Source organism: Lactuca sativa, chromosome 2, assembly GCF_002870075.4.
Source record: "Lactuca sativa cultivar Salinas chromosome 2, Lsat_Salinas_v11, whole genome shotgun sequence".
Lineage (NCBI taxonomy): Eukaryota > Viridiplantae > Streptophyta > Magnoliopsida > Asterales > Asteraceae > Lactuca > Lactuca sativa.
This window is the reverse complement of record NC_056624.2, coordinates 231,001,349-231,014,647: the sequence shown is the minus strand read 5'-3', so window position 1 is coordinate 231,014,647 and position 13,299 is coordinate 231,001,349. Positions and strand designations below refer to the sequence as shown.

General features: G+C 34.1%; 1 protein-coding gene and 1 long non-coding RNA gene across 9 annotated transcripts; both read right to left on the bottom strand.

Moving 5' to 3' along the window:
• Window positions 1-2,086: 2,086 nt before the first annotated feature.
• Window positions 2,087-5,716, bottom strand: LOC111896278 (uncharacterized). 8 transcript variants are annotated; one of them, XR_006188627.2, is made up of 7 exons: window positions 5,035-5,716; window positions 4,897-4,952; window positions 4,108-4,250; window positions 3,948-4,015; window positions 3,111-3,421; window positions 2,824-3,030; window positions 2,087-2,546 (listed from the first exon to the last, which is right to left on the bottom strand). It is a non-coding gene; the product is annotated as an uncharacterized LOC111896278 (long non-coding RNA). The 8 variants fall into 8 exon arrangements; XR_008230487.1 differs by having other exon boundaries at window positions 3,948-3,989; XR_006188626.2 differs by adding an exon at window positions 2,618-2,723 and having other exon boundaries at window positions 3,111-4,250.
• Window positions 5,717-9,878: 4,162 nt separating this feature from the next.
• On the bottom strand, window positions 9,879-11,848 carry LOC111896277 (uncharacterized). Its single transcript, XM_023892283.3, has 5 exons — window positions 11,421-11,848; window positions 10,871-11,012; window positions 10,613-10,704; window positions 10,435-10,522; window positions 9,879-10,244 (listed from the first exon to the last, which is right to left on the bottom strand). Exons 1-5 carry the CDS (start codon window positions 11,718-11,720, stop codon window positions 10,054-10,056), a joined length of 813 nt encoding a protein of 270 aa, XP_023748051.1. The 5' UTR covers window positions 11,721-11,848; the 3' UTR covers window positions 9,879-10,053.
• Between the last annotated feature and the right edge of the window lie 1,451 nt (window positions 11,849-13,299).

The window sequence follows — 13,299 nt, the reverse complement described above, 5'->3', positions numbered from 1 at the left end:
ATAATTTTGACCTTCCTCCTGGTAAAAGGTATGCCTTTGACCTTCCTACTATTATAATAATTCACATTCAAACTTTTAAGATTTTTTTTCTTTTTTTTTTTTGCAGCAAATTGGTTTTAGCAACGAATATTGTATCTTTATGTGAAGGCCAGTTTAACTTTGACCTTGGCCATTAGTTCATTCTCAACTTCTTTCTTAGAGTCATTGGTTTTATATTGGGTTGTGATTGACATATTGTTTTCAAGAACTCCAGGGTAATTTCGTTAAAAGATGTTCCAATATTATTTCTTTTAGAAATTAATTAATTTCTATTGAGTTTAATGAAATGCTTTTATTAGATATTTTTTCCCATAAAAGAGCTTCAAGTCTAGAGAATTTAGAGTTGTATCTTCAAGAACTTGATAACAAAAATGATATATATATATATATATATATATATATATATATATATATATATATATATATATATATATGTTCAAATGTTTTCACTATCTATTGTGTGTATGTATGACTGATTCTGAACCAATCATTTTAGTTATTTTAAGAAAGTAATTAATGTATATTAAATGCTAAAGATGTAATTAATATTCATTATATTTTCAACATGTAATATGCATTAATTACTTTCTTAAAATAACTAAAACGATTGGTCCAGAATCAGTCATAAATGCACACAATAAATAGTGAAAACAAAATAACCTAACTATATATATATATATATATATATATATATATATATATATATATATATATATATATATATATATATATAGTGAGAAAAAGACAAAGAGAAAAGGAGATACGAAAAGGAAAGAGTAGCACCTGTGATGTTTTTGGTCAGATTATTGTTCTGATAACGACGGAATCAGACACAGAATTGAGCAGCTCCGACAGCGGACGACAGACTGATACATGAATTGTAGTTCGACGAACGGATAGTCGCTTTCAACTCCGGGGGCGGCGGCTGCAATCTCTGGTCGTGACACAGCACTCAGCAAAGCAGATTGCTGTTTGGAGACACAAAGGGTATTCGTTTTTAAAAGACACAAAAGTCAGCTAGGGTTTTCTGGTTTGAAGTTTGGCGGTGGTTAATGTTTTCCGGTTAGCTGTTTTTCCACCAAAGCATCATATTGGTGATATTTAATCTAGGTTTTGTATTTTCTGGATGATTGAGATCGTAAATTAAATATTAGATTAGGGTTTTGATTTCCAATAGAGTTTTTAGTTTCCTAAAATTATGTATCCTAATCGTATTTGAATTGTAATTGATTTTTTTCAGCAATTTTATGGTTTTTGTATCTATACATAAAATTGTTATGATTCTTTCTTTATATCAATACAAAGTCTCATAAAAAATCTTATTAATAATTTATTTTTTTTATAAATATTTTTCTCATGGTTGTCATAGATTGTAAAAGATAAACATAACCGGTTTGTTTGGAACCAGAACCAGGAACCGAACCACCGATGTCGGTGCCGGTTCTGTTTCCGGTACCGGTTTTTAGTTATTTTTTAAAATAATCTTTTTTCAAAGCAACATTTTTTATAGATGGGTTTATTTGATAATTTCGTGGCTTATCATGTCATGGATAAATCAAATGGGTATTTTGATAAATAAGTTAATTTGAATTACAAAACATGATGCAAGTTTAATAAATATACATATTTGGTTTTCATGGCATATGCTACTCTGATTGCAAATTTGCTATATGTATATTTTACTTTACAAAAACAAAAAGTGATGATGAATAAGAAAAAATATAATAAACATATAAGATTTCAATAAATATGAAAATATAATACAAATTAATAAAAAGTTAATAAACTTTTATTACAGTTGTCATTATCTAAAAGAGGTAGAAGGATAGACAAGAAGAAGTATGAGGGATTTTAATTTCTCTAATTTTTATTAATAAATTATTATGTAGGATTTGGTTTGTAGAATGTTTTAAGGAATTAGATTTGTCAAAAGAATTGAAAGTTAAACTAAGCAAAATCTGTCAAGAAAAATAATGTTTGATTTTTTTTTTATTTAAAAAGAGATGATAAGAGTATTTTGGTCTTTTTGCAAAAACAGAAGAGTTAATTGAATTTTAAAACCAATGTCAACATTTTCATTGAATTTTAAATCAATTATAAAACACCACAAGAATAAAAAAAATAATAATAAAAAAAAATACCACTGTCTTTGAATTTGACCTAACCATTGAAACAATAATCACTTATTCCCCACCCCCCCCCTAGCCCATCCACAGTTGAGATTTTCAATTCTTCTAACTTGTCATCCTTTGTACTCAACACTCTTAGCAACACAACCTAAGAAGTTATTTCCATTCCAATGGAATCAACGATTCCATTCCGTTACTTAATTCCATTAAACCAGATCCAAATTCTACTTTACTTGTGCTGAGTAAGGAGTAATGACTCCAATATGAGAAGTATGTACACCACTTTGAATCAACCTTCTTGCATGTGCTATAGCAATCTCAGCTTCACCTTCATTCAATATGCTTTCTTTTTCATCCTTCTTTTCATCCATATCACACCTAAAAATATAATTATTTTTTTAGAATTCATAAAATTATAAGGTTAGATCAAATATCAAATATGCATATACCCTGCAATATCTATGAGAAGAAGAGTAGGTTCAGTGGAGAAGAAGACTTCTCAACACCTACAAGCTCATATAGGGTATGTCCAACAACACTTGCATGAGCTTTAGTCTATCATTATTAATTACTTCATTACTCATTATTATTATAACAAATATACTATAATTAATAGATAAATAAGGTTAATAAAAAAAGGTCATAATTAAATTACCTTATTGTTGTAAAGCTCTTTAGAAGACCAAGTCATTATAAGTTCATGCATGCTATATTGAACAATCGGCATAGACATGACATCATCTCCATATAAATCTGCAAGGCGTTTAAAAAGAGTGTTTCCTAATCCCTTTTTTTTAGCTTCAACATTTCAAATTGTTGGAGGAAGTTGTAAATGATCCCCTGAAAGTAAGCACCTTGAACCCTAAAAAAACAAAATCCCTTTTACTTCAATCATCCAATATGTTTCCAATTTAAAAAAAAAAAAAGGTTTTGTTTTATTACCTTGAAAAGAGCAATCCAACAAGCAATCTCTAGGCCTGAGCAGCTTCATCAATAATGACTAAATCAAATGAAATTCCATCTAATTTTCTTGATGAAGAACCTGTGAGAGTTGCTAGAACGACAGATGAATTTTTAATTACATTTGTCACAACAAGTTGTTGCCTTTTGCCTTCTTCTTTTGAAAGGATCCTAAGTTTTTATGGATTTCCCTCTTTGTGTTTTTATCTTTAGCTTTCAACAATTTTCTATTTAATACCTTCATTTCTTTTTGGATTTCATTCGCAAGAGAACTGTTATCCCCAAAGTAACACCTAACAATAATTAAAATCATTTAAAATACATTTTTTATATTAAATTAGTGGCGATACTTATAATTTATATTCCATACATGTGCATCAAGCGCACTATCTAATACTTAACTTTACTCTAATCATGAAATTAAAAATTGGGACAGAATTTAATTAGATTTTTTTTTAAAAACAAATAAATTATAATTAGCTAGTGATAAAACAAATCGATCGTGGTTGATGAACGATGACATAGAGTACCAATCAGATTTCCTTTTTTTAAACACATTGTTCTATTGAGATAAATATTATAAAAAAAATAAAAATACATACAAATTAGACTTACAGAGTATAGACAAACGTAGAGTATATCACCAGTAAAACAATTATTAACAAATTCGACAATTACAGTGTGAGAGGCATGGTGACACAGTAACAAAGGCAAATGATTTTTACACTCCAGTCACATAATAATGAGATAAAGAGATCTAGAGAGCAAATTAAGCATGTTATGAGGTAGAAAAAAGAGCTAAAATTGTGAGGTACTTACTATCGGAGAGGGGCAAAATCGCAAGAGGCGCAGGAGTAGAGACTAAACCAAAAGACAAAATTGTCACCCTTAAATAAAAAAATAAAAATAAAAAATAGGAATTTGTTTTGACAAATTAAGTGGAATCGTAAGCATTGACTTTTGCTATTCACCAATGTACCTTTATAATAATTTGTTGGAATGTAAGGGTAAAACAGTCATTTAGTCAAAATTTGAAGTAAATCGGGTATAAAGTAGCACTTTCACTGAAGAATGCTTAAAAAACCTCTGAGTTTCTTCATCATTAGTCCCCATCACATGTTGCTACAAAAAAAAATGAATTTTAATAATAAGGTAGAATGTAAAAGCATTCTGTAATTCTGAAACACAACAAATTGCAAGAACTTACAACAGCTAAAAGCATATCCATAAAATAAAATTGCAAAATATTTGGCAGCAAAAATATACCCAAAATTTAAGAGCGGGTCCCACCAACCTAAAGCATCTATAAAACCTCTTAAGTGAACGAAAGTTATTAAAGGTGATCTTATTGTTCATATACATGATACTCTTTGATTGATAAATGGATTCACTAATATATATTTTTTAAATTAGTATGTAGATGATAACCAAAAATACTACCACATAGCTTCAGGAGGGTGAAGACGGTGGCAACAATGCAGAAAACCATGGATATAACAACCCACAAATGTTGAAAAATAATAGAATTTTTAGACTCTAAGGACAATGGTCTCTTTCAATTACTTTGAGAACTAAAGTGAAGGCATGTACATATGAATATACTTTCTATATGAAATGAACTTACAGGAAGTGTCTCCCATATTACATCATCACTCACATTTTCATCATCTCTAAGTAATAAGGCCTTGTTCTATTATATACATTGCAAATTAACAGAATCTAGTTGTTAAGGGAATAGACAATTTTCAAAAAATAAATAAATAAACACCTGAAATTGTCAACAATAATGGTTACTTCAAATGTCAACAGAGGGAGGAAGACAACCTGCAGGATTGCAAGTTTAGATTTATTAACTAAACAAAACAAAATTAGTATGAAATTAGAAGCTTGAATGAAAATAATATACATGATATTATTATGTTAACAGTTAACAGAATAACGTCATTGTTACAATAATATCCTTCAAACTATAACAACCACCAATATTTCATAGGATTGATAGTTTTTATAAATTGGATGTGTGAAGGCTTGTTGTAATCAGCTTTCTGTCATTGATGCAGTTACAACTTTTCTCGTGACCTCTGAGGCATTTCATCGAATGGGTGGTGAGCCAAAGCTAAAAATTTCCACTAACACCAAATGGAAAGCTACATATCTTACTCCTTCAGGAGGATTCCAAGTTACGATTGGGGATATGGTTTTGCAATATGCTACAATCATCCATACAATCAAAAAAAGTGAGGGAAGGAAGCAGGTCCTCGACAACGGTGTCTCCGGCTAGTGTTTTACAGTGAGTCGATCTTACTGTTGAAAAGGAAGAAGTTTTAGGTAAGCATGCGAACAGTGTCTCCGACTAGTGTTTTACAGGGAGTCGATCTTACTGTTGAGAAGGAAGAATTTTTAGTTAAGCATGTGAGGGTTAATAGGGAATGGATGGTAGCTTCTTGTAGGTTGTAACGATGGCGTACGAAAGGCAGTGGTAACAAACGGTTTCCGGATACTCAAGAGATAAAGGGAAGAGAAATAGGAGATGTGGTTTGACAACGTTGTTGGTGTGTATAAGAGATTAGAGTTATCAAGATGTAGAATGTAGAAGATAAGACTGTAAGTTACGATCGGACGCGCCTATATATTTTGGTCAAGATGACGTCATCAAAAAGATCAAAGGTAGAAAAGTTAAGATTGAAATTCAATCAACGGCTCAGATTGCTTCATTGGTGAATTAAAGGTTCTCTTTTAATAATATTTAGAGATTGATTAATATTGGGAATTATGAAATGAGCATCGTTGGAAATATGTTCATTTGATATATTTTACAAAGTTAGGACCATAGGTAAACATAGTGTGCATGCTTGGTGCATGGGACAACTGTTGTTATAATTCAAGTAATACGTTGATTACTTGAAATAAAAAATAATGAGTAATCAATATAGTGATTAAATAAAAGGTGTTTTATTTATACCCAAAGTTTGGGGTCATATGGGATTAGTATTATTCTTGTGTTTCACTTTGCATTTAACGACCCAATTTTCAAGACCAAAAATTTCATTTTAATTAACTAACTCATAAAAACATTTATAAGAAAATACTGAGAAATCACATCATCTCATAAAACAATGTATCATGTCTAAAAACCCAAGTCATAAAATTAGTAACATGTCAGAGTACAATCTCAGAATATCCATAGTGCGGAAAACAAAGAGGGTGTGTATGATGTGCCGCTACCGCGCCAGCTCCTTCCCCTTCGCTGAAGAGGTACCTGAAACCAAAACTGTAAATTGTAAGCACGAAGCTTAGTGAGTCCCCCCATCGTACCACATACCATACATACTGTCGGGCAATTATGGAGTCCCCGACCTACCCGGTACGGCCATTCTGGGGTGCCGACCTACCCGTGTCAAGCCATTCTGGGGTGCTGACCAACCCATGTCAAGCCATTCTGGGGTACTGACCTACCCGTCGATCCTAACAACCGACCATCGGGGACTATTCCACCCCTGCTGCTACTATCACATATATCATAACATAAACATACTATCAGACATATCTGGGGTGTCCGAACTACCCTTCGGTCCTAACAACCGAACTTGGGGACTATTCCCCTCCTACTACCACTATCACATGTAACCAATGTTTTAAAAACCAGTTTTTTAATTGAACCGGTCGGATGACGTTTTCCGGTTTAACCGGATGGTTAAACCGGTTTTATATTTTTATATGTTTTTAGTTATCCTGCATATATTGATTACAAAACTTGTCACCTTTTTAGTTTTACAAACGTAAATAAAATGCAACATATAAAAACAATCATTATAGAAGTCAAAATCAATCAAAGAAGCCCAAAATAAACACAAAAATTCAAGAATGTCCGGTTCAACCCGGTTCAATTCAGCCGGTTGAACCGGTTTTTTTACCAAAACCGGCCGGTTCAATCCGGTCAGAAAATCATTATCAAACCGGTCCAAATCGAACCGCCCTCACCTCCGGTTTCCGGTTCGACCGGTTCAACCGGCCGGTTCGAACCGGTTTTTAAAACACTGCATGTAACATATCATGCCATCATATAAACATATCATCATATACTGTCAGACATATCTGGGGTGTCTTACCTACCCTTCGGTCCTAACAACCGAACTCTACTACTATCACATATAACAGATCATACCAGCATATAACATATCAGGTAGTAGCAAACCTAGAAGATATCGCAAAGACAATCATCTAACATACAACTCCTACTGGTGGGCTGGCATTGTGGCCGTAGACCCACCGCTACTGGAAGGTAACTCACCTCGTACGAGTAGCTACTAATAATCTGTGCGGGGAAACCTCTAGATGCCGCTGCTCCGGAAATCCTCCAGCTATAACCCCTACAAAACACTCAGTCAGAATCTGATATTTACTCTTAGGGTAAAATGACTATTTTACCCCCAACCAAGTCCAAGTCAAAGTCAACTTCCAGTTGACCCGACTCGCCGAGTTGGGCCGTTAACTCGTCAAGTCCCTAACCATTTACCCGTCCTTGTCCACGACTCGACGAGTTCCTCTTCTATAAGAACATCGAATGAACCTTCATCTGACTCGCCGAGTTGTATGAACAACTCGTCGAGTTCACCTTCATCTGATGAACAAGTCTTGTCCTTGACTCGCCGAGTTGTATGAACAACTCGTCGAGTTCGTCTTCATGTTTTGGGAGATTGCCTTGGATTCACCGAGTCTGTTCTAGCGTCGAGTCCCCTGAACTCCAAGTCTAAGTCTAAGTCCAATACGTTGGGTCACTCCTTCGGACCTTCTACAACCCTTCTAACACCCAACTGAGTTCTTTTGACCCTCAACAGATATGAGACTTTATGCCTTGGACTCGTCGAGTCCCAAGAACGGACTCGCCGATTCGATAACGTCCACGCCCTAAATCCTCGATTTCTAATGTACAACCATTGACCAAATGATAGATCCAAGCCCCTGAGCTCGATCTAGCACGTAAAGTTACGAACTTTACGTGCATGCATGGGACTTTTGAGCCTAAAAGGATCTAAAATGGCTCTTATGTTGCATGAGGCCTTCCTTGAGTGCAAAAGCAACCCAAATCTGCCTTGTGACTCCTCCCAAGACTTAGATCCGAAGTTTTGACCCCTAGCCATGTTTGCAATCATGGTTAGCTACCTCATATGGCTTAAAAAGTCCTAAATCTTCCCCAAAAATGGATCTAACAATTGAACAAGCAAGGTATAGACTTTATACCTTTCAAAGACTGCAAATGATGAACCAAACTCGAATCCTTCAGTCTCCTCTTGATCCTTCTATGCTCTTCCTTCTTCCTTGAGGTCAAAACCCACAAAAATCACTCAAAAGCCTTAGATCTTGCACCAAAACTCTTAGGGTTTGCTATAGAGGGTTTCTGGGAGCAATAGGGACGGGTGGTCGCTGAAAGAGATGATTAAATAGGGTGCAAACCCTCAGATTAGGGTTTTTGTCCAGTCAGAGCCTACTCTTCGAGTCCGGGACCCGACTCGACGAGTCCAATACTTAAATCCCGCGTCTCATCCCGCTTCCACTCGACGAGTTGGTCCTTCAACTCGCCGAGTCTCAGGCCAAAAATGCAAAACACTTAAATAAATTACATACCAAGAACCAGGTGCTACATTGCATGTTTTCGGGTTACAACAAATTATTTTTTTGCTTTTGTTTAAAAATTTCGGGTTTTGGTTTCATTTACGGGTTTCCAGTTATTTCCGGGTCTAACACACGAATCATGTTCCAATTATCAATTTCCAGTCCCAACCGGTTTCATACCCACTATACCCGGTTTCATACCCATAACCGAACCAAACCGGTTACCGTATACCGGTCCAGTTCTCGGTTCTTATAATCCTTCGATTCAGGGTTCCAAGTCCAGGTAAATCAGTCCGGTTTTGGACACACTTTCATCCCTAGTTTAGAGTTTGTATTTGTGTTTAAGTTGTAATGTCATCATTTTTTGTTCCATATTCAATGAATTACACTTCACCGAAGTCGGGATAACAAAACTAAAAGATTTTTAGCTTTTCAGCTACTGCTTCAACAACTTATACCATATGCTACTAATGTTGTATTAGTAAAATGCAAGGGTACAAGAACAGGAAAAAAAGTTAAATAAAAATAAAAAATAAAAAAAAAAACCCACACCAGTATGCAAGTCCAAACCAAGGTCCATAATTTTCTCTCAAGTCGGTCAAGTTCCAAAACGGTTCCAATCCAGTCAAAATGTTCACCCCTCTTTTATGTCAAGTCCGTCAAGTTCCAAAACGGTTCCAATCCGGTCAAAATGTTCACCCCTCTTTTATGGTCATATTAGTGAATAACTCATGAAAAAAATAACGAATTACAATAATGGTTAAATCACAAAAGAACCCTCTTAAATATTTACTACAAAAATCATACATTTTGTATTTTCTCGGAAAAATGATGTTAATTTGCAAACAAAAAAATGTGCCTTTTAAAAGATTTTTCTAACTAGACCATTGACATGAAAAATAAATATTCACGAAATAGACGGTGATGGTAAAAGAAATGATTTTTAAATCAATATATATATATATATATATATATATATATATATATATATATATATATATATATATATATTCTTAGCATTAAAATAATCAAATTTTAAGATGTGGGTGAAAAGTTGCTATAAGAAAACCGATTATCAATATAAATATAAATATAGATGTAAAACTACTTGCCTATATTTGAGGCTGCTCTACTGAATATCAAAACACAAAGTCCAAAATAGCCCTTTTCAAAGCAAGTTTGCAACATCATGTTAGGAAACCATATACTACCTCTTGAATCTTGATATTAATTTTACACTCTCACAAATTCATAAAATAAACAAATCTAAAGCGTTCAAAACTGCATCCACAAAGGATTGGGGGTTTAATCTTTAACCCACAAAGTTTACCACTTTTGTTCCTTGTTTCTTCTTTGGTTTGGATTCGTTAGAAACAATATCAGCTTTGGGCTCAAAAGTCTTCTTCTCTTTATCATCTTCAATCATGCTGAAATCATCCTCAAGATCATCACCACTTGCAAATTTGGTCACCTGCCCTCTTGCAACTGCTCCTATCCCAGTTGCTAAGATCCACAAAAAACAAATACTCAAAATTGTAAATATGAACTAAATGCAAAACAAAATAGCAACATACTTTCATTTGTTTGTTTATTATAGCATCCTACTTTCATTTCTTTCTAGTGCATCAATGCACAAATATAAATTTATAATAAAAGTTGTCAATTAAACAGTCAGTCAGTGAAGAATTCTTACATCTTTTGGCAGAATCACTTCTATTGCTTTTGTTTGGACAATCTTTAGCCAAATGTGTCACACCCCCACATACTTTGCAACAACCTCCCTACAACAACAACAATGTTTCATATAAATAAAAAAAAATAAAATGTCAAGAACATAACTTATTGATAACATAAAAAACACTAAAATGCACCTTCGGATATATTCCATGCGCGTTTTTAGGACAATCCTTACTCAAATGTCCTCGTTCTTTACATATAAAGCACGATGCATATTTTGTTCCCCCTGCACCACAAAGATAGGGATAGTTAGGTAATTTCACATTGATCTCAAACAAACCCTCAGAATTAACCTTACAATAATAAATCCAAAAGCACATTCAAACACCCCATCAATAATCATAAATTCAAATATATAACATCAATCAGAAAGGAAAATATGAATAAATTACCATCTTGAAGTGGCTGGGAGCATAGAGCCAAAGAATGTCCAAAGTCTCCACAATTATAACATAACTTGTCATCAACATCCTCTCCACTTTTCTTGGGGCAGTTCTTGAGACTGTGGCCACGTTGCCGACATAACAAACATATCTGCAAACACATTTTATATGTAATTATGATTAGGCTTTAAAATTATAATTGTAATCTAGCTGTAAACGTAAAGTTATCAAGTTATAGTAATCAGTTTCTGAGTGTCTGAGAATAAGTAATTATGATTAGGGTTGAAATAATCAAATTTGGAGAATCGGGTAATAACTATTATAGGTTCCAAGTAGAACTTTCATTCCGTTCGATATAAACCCTAACTTTAACTTATCAAATTTTAGGCAATGGATTAACAAAATATACTCCAATGAAAGTTCAATACATATCGATTGAACGCAAACGAACAAGCTGCGCCGCTAGCAAAAACTATGAAATGCAAATTTCATACGAACGGAATGAAAGCTATTAAATGCAAATTAACATTAACTTGAAAAGAAAATAGACAAAACCTACCTTGTGTTTTTCCCATTGATCTTTCTCCGGGCAATTTTTGGCAATATGATTATCAGCTTTACAGATGAAACAGCTATCACCGGGTCTCATTCCGGGCACTCTGAGAGGGTGTTTTTTGTATGCAGGTCTCCTGGATTTGCTCGGGTCAGTGGAATCTGATTTCTTGCGCTTGAAATTACTCTTCTTCTTCTTCTTCTTCTTATTCGGATCCTGTGGCGGTGTGGGCTGGGGTTTAGGAAACAGTTCCGGGTGCTCTTCCTTGAATCGTTTGCGAGCTAATATCTGCCTTTTGCACACCATTTTTGTACGGAAAATCAACAAGAAAGCGAGAAGTTGCCGTTGTTAGATAGGGAGGTAAAAGATTGAGGACAGAAACCCTGCAAGAGAAAGAGGGTTGAAGCCAGGAGTTGGAAAAAAAAAAGTCCCGGGTTTTCTACAAAGCCCATAACTTAATGAAGCCCTACATGGCTACATGCTACAAGGCCAGGCTACAAGTACTATCGGTGGAATTGGTATGGTATGGTCAATTTTTTCATAAATCGTATATCATATCTACTTGTAATTGGTACAATAATTTTGATATCATTACCATTCCAATATAATTAGTACCAACTTATTTAACTATCAATAAGTTTGGTACATATTGGTAGTGATATATATACCAACATATATAGGGATTTTATGAATAAAGATTTTAGTATTCATGGTAAATTGTGAAAGAGGCTTTTGTGAAAGAAAGTTTTGTGAACAGATGAGATTGTTAACTCGATCCGGAAAGATTTTATTAATTTCTACCATGACTATAGACTTTAAAGTAGTAGAGGAAAATAGATCATGTTGAACATGAGTTTAAACTTTAAACTTTCCTAATACGGTAGATGGTAATATCAAAGCTCTTAAACTTTAAACACTAAACACACTTAAAATTTAAATATATGATCACACACACACAACCCCACACACACACACACATATATATATATATATATATATATATATATATATATATATATATATATATATATATATATATATATATATATATATATAATTGGTTTTGTATTGTAACACCGTAAAAATTTAAATAATTTTTCGGATTTTAAAAATCATATAATTCCATTCACATCCACGTTTTAAAACATTGTATCATCATTATCTTAATACAAAACCCCAAGATCAAAATATATAAACTCTAGTGTGCGTGAGTACGAGTCATGTCGGCGCCTTCCCGCGATCATCGTTGGTACCTGAAACACCACACATAACACTGTAAGCATATTTGCTTAGTGAGTTCCCCAAAATACCACATAAACACATATCAGTCACTCAAGGTTGTAACTCTGTTGACCCTCTGGTCGAATATCTCTGTGGGACCCTCTTGGCCCCATAACTTTGTGGACCCACTGGTCCTAACTCTGTAAACTCTAAATCATGCATATCACATATCACAATAAATCACAACACATAATAACATGCAAATACCCTAGCATATAACTCTAAAATACTCTGTCACATAATTCTATTACCACACTAGGTAAAGTATAGTGAGAAGACTCACCTCAGATGTCTCGGTAAATCTCTGACTCGGTAGAAATATGATCTAGCCTCCGCCTAATCACATAAAGTAAATATTCTCAAAAATATAACTCTCGGGACTAGACTCAACCCTCTCTAGGCACCCTCAGCAAGCAAAAGACCATTTTACCCCTCTTTTAGCTCAAAGGCCACATTATTGACCAAACCCTAAAAGTCAACAAAAGTCAATGGTCAAACTTTGACCCGACTCGTCTAGTGCACTTGGGCGACTCGGCGAGTCTACACGTGTCCACTAACTCTTTAGTCCCGATTGGCACGTCGAGTTCCTCACCTTGCTCGACGA

Excerpts from the sequence above, each read along its gene's own strand:
- LOC111896277 (XM_023892283.3), bottom strand. The coding sequence starts at position 11,720 with ATGGTGTGCAAAAGGCAGATATTAGCTCGCAAACGATTCAAGGAAGAG. Across the intron at positions 10,523-10,612 it reads CGCATGGAATATATCCGAAG|GGAGGTTGTTGCAAAGTATG; the intron begins GTGCATTTTAGT and ends TTGTTGTTGTAG. Across the intron at positions 10,245-10,434 it reads AAGTGATTCTGCCAAAAGAT|CAACTGGGATAGGAGCAGTT; the intron begins GTAAGAATTCTT and ends TGTGGATCTTAG.